This window comes from Podarcis muralis, chromosome 17 (assembly GCF_964188315.1).
Source record: "Podarcis muralis chromosome 17, rPodMur119.hap1.1, whole genome shotgun sequence".
NCBI lineage: Eukaryota > Metazoa > Chordata > Lepidosauria > Squamata > Lacertidae > Podarcis > Podarcis muralis.
The window spans coordinates 8887294-8898323 of NC_135671.1; the positions used below are offsets into that span (position 1 = coordinate 8887294).

At 43.1% G+C, this 11030-nt stretch overlaps 1 protein-coding gene across 1 annotated transcript; it reads right to left on the bottom strand.

Moving 5' to 3' along the window:
- Window positions 1-1016: 1016 nt before the first annotated feature.
- On the bottom strand, window positions 1017-10884 carry NOA1 (nitric oxide associated 1). The gene is made up of 7 exons (XM_028712091.2): window positions 9669-10884; window positions 7990-8154; window positions 7006-7211; window positions 4607-4738; window positions 3439-3555; window positions 1742-1859; window positions 1017-1377 (listed from the first exon to the last, which is right to left on the bottom strand). The coding sequence occupies exons 1-7, from the start codon at window positions 10798-10800 to the stop codon at window positions 1151-1153; spliced, it is 2097 nt and encodes a 698-aa protein (XP_028567924.2). The 5' UTR covers window positions 10801-10884; the 3' UTR covers window positions 1017-1150.
- Window positions 10885-11030: the final 146 nt, after the last annotated feature.

The following is an 11030-nucleotide window of genomic DNA, read 5'->3' on the forward strand; positions in this document are numbered from 1 at the left end:
AAAGATCTGGTGGGAAGTATTTTTTGATTAATGATCCTAGGAGACTGAATTAAACTGACACTTGTATCTGCCATCAACAAAATGCCCATAAATTTATGCTGCAAAGGCAGTTTTGCAGCAGCAAATTGCATCCCCTGTGCATCAAAGTGGAGAGTAAGATCTGCCCCTTTCAAGTGTCCTCAACCATCATTTTTTTAGGGGGGAAAGTAATGGTACATGAAGCACCAGTCTCAGTAAATAAGGGCATTGGTTTTAAAAATATTTTAATGCTGTAGCCCCCTTTATTTGTTGTTCAGGCTTCATTTACTGAGTGATGCCTAGACTTCCTGGCCTCAAGACATCACCGTTGACACAAGGGTCAGCAAGGCCAGAGTTACAGGCCCGAAGGCTTTACTCGCAGTGCCCCCTTCCATGCATAACAGCAAGGTACTACTGCCCCAGTTTATGGAGCTCAAACATGGACAGGGTTTTGAATCCTTTGAATGTACAGATGCCCTTGATTTTCTCTTATCTTGCCATGTTTCATAAAGGAGCTAGTTCCTTAGGAATGGGAAAACTTGGAACAGGAGTTTAAGAGCTAACGTGAAAAATGGACAACCACAGCTTCCATTCTTTCTCCTGCTTTGTTCATCTATCCATCCTCAAGGGCTCTTGCCCACACACATACTGCACTTCATCATTTCAGGAATGGAGAGCAACACAGCCCTCCCACACTCTGCTTGCTGCCATCTTCCCTCTGGGAATACAAGACTCTGCTTGACCCTAGTCAGGGAGCCTCCCTCCTGGTGGGAGACCCAGCCTGCTCTGCTCGTTCCATTTCTTTCACCATCAGAGAACAAAGAGACCTACAGGCAATTAGGTGCACATGACATAGCTGGGAAGCCAAGCCCAGAGCTTGATATTCTAGAGCCTTGTTTTGCAGTACCGCTATGCTCTGGTTTGGGTCTCTACAAGTGGCAGGAAAATGTGTATTGGCCACAAAGAAGGGATGTGATTCATATAAATGATACAACATGTTTAGAACTTTAAATCCTTATTTATTTTTTTACAAAACTTGTTTTACAACAAACAATCTGAAAAGAAAGGTATGTTCTGTGCAAATAGCACTGTGTCATCCTTGGGTAAATGAGATTTCATTATCTACAGTTTCTTAGATTTTCCCCATCCTTTTTTTCTTATTTACATCTCTCTTTAAGTTTGCCACAAGGGGAGGTGGTTTTTTAGTCTCATACGCTGCACTTCGTTGCAGACGACGTCCTTTGATGTGAACGATGTATGGCAACAGAGGTGGTTTACGTACTGTCAGTGCTGTTCCTTCAGGAGTATAGCATTTGAGATGTACTTTGTCATTCAGATGAGCTGTTACTGCAACCCAGCCTGTGTAGAAGAAATACCAGAACATGTATATAATCTAAACAAAATGAAATCAGAACATTGGATTTGCTGGGTGAACAACTCTTTGAACGATGCAGGGACTATGTCAAACTTCATTTTTCAGTATTAAGACAAAATATGTATTTAGATACTCTTTTTTTTTTTTTTAGGGCCTGTCCAAAAATCTTTACACTCAGTAAAATCCAAAGAACTTGATAAGAGATTGAGAAATTGGGAACATTCCCCCCCCCCCCAAGTCTATTACACTACACTAGCTCTCTGGTTATATTCATCAACAGGACAAAACAAGAAGTACCAGGGCACATAGCTACCCTGCCCAACACAAGAAAACATTTGCAGAAGTTACCAGCAGATGAAAGCTTTATATCAGCCACAGCCTCAGTACTGCCAATTCCTTCCAACATCACATCCTGATGGACAAGTGGCGGGAATTCTTTCATTCGTTCTTCACCTCCCATAGGAACCTTATATTACAAGCCAGGGATTAAACAGTAAAAAAATGAATAACACTTCATTTACATAGTAATGTAATTAGCAAATTATAAAATAAGTGGCAGGTCAAGTCGGGGAAATAAAGCCCAATGGTTGGGGACAAGTTAACAGAGAATAAAGTAGGGTGGCAGCCAAGCAAGCAACAAGAATTGTATTTTGGGATTTTATTTTCATTGTTTTTTAAACCCCTTTGATTCGTGAGCAAACTGTTACAAACGAAAAAGGAAAGAGAAGGCAGGATTGAACAAGAAGAAGAGATCAAACAGAACAAAGGTGTAGAAAGGAAATCAGTGGGGCTTACTTTTAAGTAGACATTTACAGAACTGCTCTGTTAGAAAAAGATAAGGAAAACGAAAATGGAGAAAGAAGTGAGATGTGGTTGAAACAGGGAGAGAAAACTGCAAGCTGAATGGCAGAAAAGAGAAACAAGAAGTTGAAGATAAAAAGCCCGTGAAAAGAATACTGCAATGTGCCAGATATAAAATAAGACTGATAATCCAAGCAGGACCTGTCAAGCATTGGAGGAAAGGGTTGCTTTGAGAGTTTTCAGGTTTAGGGGTGCATTCTTTCATGGACAAGCTTCCGTGGCACACATGCCAATGGTGGGATTACAAGGCCTGAAGGATAGCATTTGGCCCCTAAACCAGAGGTTCCTCACTCTTGATTTAAAGTGGTGTCTTGTCAAAATGGGGACATTGCCTGGACTCTGATCATCAGTGCACTTTAAGTGTTGATCACAACACAGTTTTTTAAAGTGAAAAATCAGAATGTGTGGTCACACATAAGCCTCAATTTCTATGGATATTCTGGAATGAAATGATGTGTTCAACTCCATGCAACTGCAGGATTCAGTAGACTTAAAACGACATTGGATGGATTCACTCATTCTATTTAATAATCTTTTTATCCCTGTGGGGTTCCTCCCCAGTTCCAATATTGTCTCTTCCCTTAGGAATCGTGGACTAATCTTACTGACTACTGTAAACTAAGATGTGTGAAATGCACTTTCTCTTGATTGCAATCTTCTGTTTCAACTCTTCAAGATGGTGCTTATAAGATTCAGGGTGAACAAAAGGAAGTAACTTCACACAGCTTTGGCTGTATTCCAGTTTCTTAGCACTACTTTAGGTATTTCCACCCCAAGTAAGGCCTAGATTGTAAAGTACCTTGTTAGAAATTTATATACATTAACAGCAATAATATCCGGCTGCTGAGATAGCACATCTTGCAATGAGGCTACCCTATAGTGTGGCTTTAACAGGGAATAATCTTTTTGCAGTAGTGCTCACAGAATGCTATTTAATTCTATTATCTTGCTGAGATTGGATAGAAGCAAAACAATGTATTATTTCTTTCTTGCATAAAGTGGAAGACCACCAAGATACGGAGAACTCATCTGAGACAATGCAGTCATGGTGCTGGCTAAGAGCAGAACAAAGCCTGCCTTGTACTAGACCTAAGAGACACAATAATGAATGGCTGTGGAAGGAGAGAGATCACAAGGCATTAGCCCTCATAGATTCTCCAATGGTAGAGACAGTACTGGCTTACCTTCAGTAATGTTTGACCTGCATGTTTTTGATAGACAGCATCTGCTTTTTCTACTGTAGTGATGTGCACAGGCAACAAATTAGAGGCCACAACAGAAAACCAGCAGGACTGGTCTCCCTAAAGAGTAATGAAGCTGAAAATTAATTGTCTAGAATAAATACTATTATGTTTAAAAGACCAGTTTCATCAATAAGCTTAAAGCCATCTTTGCTAACAAGAATTCTCCATTCTCTATAGTTGACTGTGATTTAGTGATTGAAGGCTGGACAGACCTGCATTCTTATAAAAATTTCCAGATCCACAGTTACTAACAAGGGACTGGAGAAACAGGATTTTCAGTCTGATAATACTCTTTCTATAGTTATTCCACCCTTGCCTTTTAATTTAATATCCAAAGAAAAAACATAAAGCCCTTAATATAATGTTTCCAGTTTGGGAAGAGCTATCATAAAATTCAGCAAACAAGAAACACAGTGCATTTTATGAACATTTTAGCTTAGCTGTGTTATTTTGGCTTTCTTACATCATGATACTCCCAAAACTTTGGAAACATGCACACATACACTTTTTCATATAAAACAGCTGAAGCTTGTTTTCCTTTTGCTCAGTGAAGATGCAGGCAACTTATTCTATTTCAGACATACAGATGAACTACATACAGTTGTTAAAGAGCTTGAAAATAATTGCCAAAGAACTGAACAACAGACATCACCTTATTGAATATTCATCCTCATAACTTGTTAATAACAGAGTAACAGTAAATCTTGAGAATATAAACAATGGAAAATCAATCCTTTTGTTAGCCCACAGGTACTGTCAGAAACTGGATCTCTACCAAAACTAAAAACAGGTTTTTTTGTGGTGGTGGGGAGTGAAGAGAAGGATCAGAGAGAATACTAGAGGCAGATACTTGAATGGCCCTGAAGAAGGGCATGGCTATATGACTTGAGGCATTTAGTAAGTGGCTCCCTATCCACCTCTGGTGGTGATGTCTATGAAGAACAAGTTATTTATCACTACTCAGGGAAGAGAAGGAAAAATGCTCATTCGAGTTGCCAGCTCTCAATCTGGAACATACCTCACACAGCCTATTCTACTACACTCTATATAACACACATTACAAATGAGAACTTTAAATCAAATTCAGAAGAGCCTGTGTCTCCTTTACCTGCAAATAATCTATGCGTCCCAAAGCACCTAGAAACAACGTCATCCCAGGCTTAAGCACAAAGGACCTTGGAACAATTGCACAGGTTGGCAAGACAAGCTTGACTTCTTTCTCCTTCAGCAAGTTTAAAACCTAAAACCAAAACAGAGTCTATTATTTAGATGAAACACATTTTCATTTTTTATTTCTCTTACTTTGAGATTTATAGGACAGCTTAAAGTTATTTCATATGCAGTTGACAGGAAAAGTGATTATATAAATCATGTTTCTCAGGCCATTGATAGCAAGACGGCACTTGTCATCTAAATGCTATTCAGGTGCAGGAATGCATAGCTACTTAAGGCAGAATTAATTAAAAACGTAATACACAATGGCCTTAATCCAAAGAAGCCATGTATATGCATGCTACGGTGATGTAGCTCTCTCTAAACACGCTACTGGTAGTTCAGTATGTTCAATAAACCTTTAGATTTCATTTATTGAACAGCAGCTTCCAAGAATACCTGGCTAACGGTTTAAACGGGTGGAGTGTCAGAAATAACAGGGGGAATGCTAAAATTCAGGACAAGTCCCTGAATTTATGTGAAACAGCTCTTTGGATATCTACTTGCTCAATTTATTTCACTAGCTTGAGTAAGTTCTGCAAAGGATCACCAGCAGCAACGTATTTTTGCAGGTACCCCACCTCTCCAGCTAAAAACAGCAATGCAAAGCACAGAATCGTGGAACTGCAGAGTTGGAAGGGGTCCCCAGGGGCATCCAGCCCATCTCCCTGCAATGCAGGAATCACATTAGTTGTACATACTAATTATCATCAAAGGACATATCCAGCCAATTCAACTAGATGAGCCCCATAATGTGTATTTCATCATCAGGGCAATTCAGCTGCCCTGTAAGGATCTCCCTTGCTGGAACAGAGGGCTATTTTTTCACATGGGAGAATATGGGTAGCATAATAGAATTTGTACATTGGTTCATGATGCAACAGCATATCATTGCTGCTCCACTCGACACACATTCCAAATTTAATCATACATGGGCAAAGTTATTGGAAACTGAAACAAAACCCATCCACTATACACATTCAACCAACTCCTGGTCCCCTCTGAATGAAGGCTTCAAAGCTGTCTTGTGTAATCAACAGCTACTCCCAGCAAACTAGATCAAAGGCAACAATTTATTTTAAAGAGAGGATCAAACAAAAATCAATCATTCATTACCAGGTCTGACAGAGAGCTGTGGGAAGCTTTTGCTAAATTCTGTGGTATTCTTTTAAAGTTGCCCAGCTTTGAACCAAACAGATGTGCTTTGTACTAAATAAGCAGTTCATTAAGTAGTCTTAATTAAATTTTTTTTACTCTATTATTTCAGACCTTCCCTCCACCCAAATTTTCTTGTGCCAGGTTGGTTTCCAAAGTGACTTCTGTTTTAGCATTTCTGAGCTGTGTGCACACAGGCACACACATACACAAAGTCACTAATAAAGGATTACGGTCCAGAGCTGCTTCTACCTTCATCCAGCTCTGGGTTTCTTTAAAACACTTTTTTTTAACCTTAGAAGAGTGAGTTATAGGATTAATTTTACAATGCAGGTGACTCCCCACTTATGAGGGGATAGTCTAAGTGAAGTCACATAAAGTGGGGAGCACCTTCTAAACACCCTTTAACCACCCTCTCTGCCACTCTCTCTTCAACCCATAACAAAAATACTCTATCCAAAAATATCTACAACTAGCATGGAAGCTCTGGGGCTGTCTGGAGGCTATGTGGGAAAACAGCTGCTCCTGCTGCGCTACCCCATACACCAGCTGTTAGGCAGGAGGGCAGAGCGGCCTCAACAAAGCCCCACTACACCTCAGATCTCTTTGGGGTTTTCTCTACCCTCACTGACATCCTCTTTGGACTCTGGGGAGGGTGTCCTTGCAAGTCACCAGGATTCTCCAGCTTTCTCCCACCATTTTCTAGTATGATTCAATTTATTTAATTATTTCCTGGTGCAGCACACAAGTAGAATGCGCATTAGTGGGGGGATGCCTGTAATCAAGGGAAGTCTCTCAGCCACTTAAAACTGGACATGAAATTCACTCAAATGTTTTTCTTTTAAAAAGACTGCATCCAAAGCATATGGAAAATTGCACTTTTCAGAAAATGCTTCTGCAGCACTTGAACAAGAGCTCACACAATACAATAATGAAGTTCTCCACAGTTCTGCTTCAACTAACACAAAAGGTTGTGCATGCTCCTGCTCAAGATTTTATACAACAGGGTTAACATTGTTTGATTTAGCGTCACTTTTTCACATAATGTTCTAGTGGAAGACTCTTTTTGATCCAAGCCAATGCCTTTCCTCTTCTTAGTCCTATGTAACAAACTTCTTAAAAGTAGAAGAGTTAACTTACACAACCATCTTTAACAATCCCTGGAGTGTCATAAAACCAGCGAGCGTCTTTCACTTCATTGTATGTGAGTTCAACTTTCTTAGTAGCAGTTACAGGTGGAACAGAAGGTTCTTCCTCCATACCAAAAGACAATGCTTCAGCATCAAACTCAATTTCACAATTTTTCTTCAGCTTTTTTGGCATTTGAAATGTTCTCCCAATTCTTCCTACATTGAAAGAAAAAAACCAAATTATATTGCTTTTCTTCAGTTAGTAGTTTTTGTCCCTTACAAACTTCTCATGATCCAGCTTTCTGGAGGCAGCAGCATCTTAACTGAGCTTCAACATATGGAGCTAAGGCCACTATTTCAGATTAAATTCTGGAATGATATGCTGATATGAACTACGTATTTGACCATTGTACATAACCCCTTCTCTGCATCCCCTCTGCATTTACAATTTTTCAAAAGGTCATGGGATCATATAATTTGCATCCTGATTTTCTAGCACGTGCTTAATTATATTTATATGATTGTTTCATTTATTCAATTCTGTAATTTTCTGGGAATACAATCAAAACATTTATTTCAAAAGAAAACATTTGTGGGCCACTCCAAGTATGACTGATGTTAGCTATCACCTTTAGAGTTAAGATGTCACTCTGAAAATACTTATTACAGTGTACAATCACCTTTTAGTCTGTCCTCAGGTGATTAAACTAAACTGAGCCAGTCTTCTTACTGTATCCTCTTTTAAATTGTAAATTCTCTCTCTCAGTTGACTAATGTGTCCTCTACTATGTTCAATGGGACCCAGGTAAGCATGTATAGAATTACAATCTTAGTCCTAGATATTATATAAATTAAAACAAGTACAGTTGGGGTGATAGGCAACATTAGTCATACTTAGGACTCATGTACACTTACTCTTGTCCCATTGCTTTCCTCTGGGGAAAACTGCTCTTTAGCACTCAAATCAGCTGCATAGTTCTCAGAAAGTACTCACCTATTAAGTACCCTTGCTTTTTGAGGATCGCAAGCTGCTTTTGCTCATCTTCACTAAGGTCTTCTTCCATTTTCTCTGCATCTGCCTTTAGTCTTGCTTCCCTCTGGAATATTCTGTAAGGTGTAGGATTAATAATTGGAAATTTCAGGAGATTCAAGGTCGTTCCTAGAAAAACAACAACAGAGGATTAAGATTTTAGGTAAGTATAAGCAATGCTAATATGGCCCCCAAACTATTATGGGACGTAATATAGTAATAAGAAATGGAGAAAACTGATGGCAAAAACTTGTTCTGCTATTTCTTACATTTTGACAACCCATCTTCTCTAGAGCTTGTATTTTTATGTTGTGAACCACCCTGTGATCTTGGAATGAAGGGCGGTATACAAGTTTAATAAATAATACTAGTAGATAACAGAACTGGCGTAATGGCTAAAAGGTCAGATCATGAGGCAAGAGGTTCCCAGTTCAAACCTCATCTCAATACATGCCCTTATGAAGTGGCCTGGCTTTAGGCATATTATTGTATCTCAGACTCATTCCCCAATACTTGTATGACATTGGCTTGCTACTATTTTTTTTTTAATCTATACTGTTTCTCACATTAAGTCTTGTGGCAGTGTATCTCAATATTAAATTCAAAACATTAAAATACTAGAAGAAAATACAACTGAAAAACTAGGGAAGAATTTAAATACTGAGATCAAGCACCAGAAAAGGCCTCAAAGCACAAATGTTTACCAAAGATGCCTAAGCATCATAAGACGGCATGCCCATACAGTCTTGCTAATTCAATGTTTGGCTTAAGAGTGTCAGGCAAATACAGATCTCAAGTGCTATATAAAAATATTCAATGTTATCTAATTTGTTCATGTTGGATCCTCATAGCCCATGCACTCCAGTGCTTCAGTCTTCCTCCTGTCCACATGATAGTTGACTTATGAGTGACTGGTTTCAGAAGAGTAGCTGTGTTCCTCATTCTTGCTATAATATGAGTCTTATGACAACTTTTAAAAACCCATAAAAAGTCTAGTGTGGCATGATTATTTTGTTAATATAAGAGTTTAGTACAGCTCATCAACAACCACTGATTTGCTGGTGTTTAAGGTATCACATAGGGACGCGGGTGGCACTGTGGGTTAAACCACAGAGCCTACGACTTGCCGATCAGAAGGTTGGCGGTTCGAATCCCTGTAATTGGGTGAGCTCCTGTTGCTCAGTCCCTGCTCCTGCCAACCTAGCAGTTCAAAAGCACGTCAAAGTGTAAGTAGATAAATAGGTACCGCTCCGGCAGGAAGGTAAATGGCGTTTCCATGCGCTGCTCTGGTTCGCCAGAAGCAGCTTAGTCATGCTGGCCACATAACCCGGAAGCTGTACGCCTGCTCCCTTGGCCAATAAAGCGAGATGAGCGCCGCAACCCCAGAGTCGGCCACGACTTGACCTAATGGTCAGGGGTCCCTTTACCTTTAAGGCATCACATGGCTGTGTGACAAGTGTAACAGGCATGGACAGCTCCCAGCCATATGTATGTTTGGAACAAGGAACAGGTATCGACTTTTTATCATCTCCAGTATTTCTGGAAGAGCATCACAGCATTACATTACTCAACCATAAATGATGTTCCTATGTGGGCTTCCTCAGGTTGGCCTAAATAAGTAAAAGCGCTTCCTTTGACCTGACCTGGCCAAGGCGAGATTGTTGCCCTATTGATCACATCAGATGCTCTGGACTTGCAGTAATCCGAGTGCAGGAGGGCATTGAAGAGGGTAGACTTCCCAGTATTGGTGCCTCCCACCAGGTACACATCCCCGTTGAACTTCCAGGAGCGCTGCAACTTGGAGATCAGCTCTTCCACCCCATAGCCGGTCTTGGCACTGATGAGGTGCACATCGACCACACGCTGCTGTTTCTGCGTCGTCGTCGGGCTGGGCTTCGCCAGGTCCAGGAGGCCAGCGCAGATCTCCAGCAGGCGCTCTCGGAGACGGCTCAGGTACTGGGGCGAGTCGCCGGGCAAGAGGTCCACCTTGTTCCCCAGTACGAAGAGGTGCGCCTGGCTGCCCACCAGCTCGGGCAAGTCGGTCGGGATGGAGTCGGGCAGGTCCAGCACATCCACCATGCAGAGGACCAGAGGCGGGCGGCCGTGGCGAGGAGGGCTGCGCAGGGCGGCGCTCACCACGCGGCGGTACTCCTCCCGGGGCATCTGCACCTGCAGCGCCTGCTGGTGATGCACCAGCATCCAGCAGCGCTGGCACACAGCTCCCTCCAGCGCCTGCTGCCGGCGGGTCGCCCCTTGCCCACCCTCCCCTTCCCTGTCCTCCTCCTCTTCTCCCTGCAGGCTCCGGTATTTCTCGCTGGGAAGGTACCCGGGCACCGCAGGGTCCCGGCAGTGCAGCTCCGCGCCGCAGCCCGAGCAGCTCACTCCGCTCGACGGCACCGAAGGGTCCGGGTGGCCCCTGGGCCGGTGGGCCTCCCGGGGCGGCTTCGGACGGCGCCGGCTTGCGTCGCCGCCGCTCCCGGGCTGGTCCGGCTCCGGCCTGCCCTCAGGCTCCGGCCAGTTTCCCGCCTTCGGCAGCCGCGGCTCTTCCTCAGGGACGTACTCGAGGAAGACGAACTGCTCTTCCTCCTCCTCCTCCTCAGGCGGAGCAACCGCCGCCGCTCCACAGCGCCTGAGGGGCTCCTCCGAGCTCCGGTAGGCGGGGAAGCCGCGGGTCCCGGCGCGCCGACGCAGCGCTCCTCCTCCGCCGCCCCATGGAGGCCGCCGCCGCCAAAGCTGAGGGAAAGCCAGCAGCGCGGCTCGCCTCAAGCCGTTCATCGCCCCTTCTGTGGAGGCCGGGGGAAGGCAAGCGGCGCGTGAGGGAAAAGGAAGTGAGCGCGCCGGCCAGAGCGGCTCCCGGCTCGCGGTCCTCCAGGCGCCGCGCCCCCTGTCGGGGGAGAGTGGGCGTTTCAAATTGAGCGCGCGCCGTCGGAGGGGGGCGGGGTACCGCCCTCTTCCATATACAGTAAAATTGTGTTTTTTTTACCGCCCTTCATTCGAAGTTCTCA

What these genes read in the sequence shown, in the direction of transcription:
- NOA1 (XM_028712091.2), bottom strand. Translation starts at nt 10,800, where the DNA reads ATGAACGGCTTGAGGCGAGCCGCGCTGCTGGCTTTCCCTCAGCTTTGG. An exon ending in GGATTGTTAAAGATGGTTGT is followed by an intron (nt 4,739 to 7,005) that starts GTAAGTTAACTC and finishes TTTTGGTTTTAG; the next exon opens with GTTTTAAACTTGCTGAAGGA. An exon ending in GACGCATAGATTATTTGCAG is followed by an intron (nt 3,556 to 4,606) that starts GTAAAGGAGACA and finishes ATTACTCTTTAG; the next exon opens with GGAGACCAGTCCTGCTGGTT.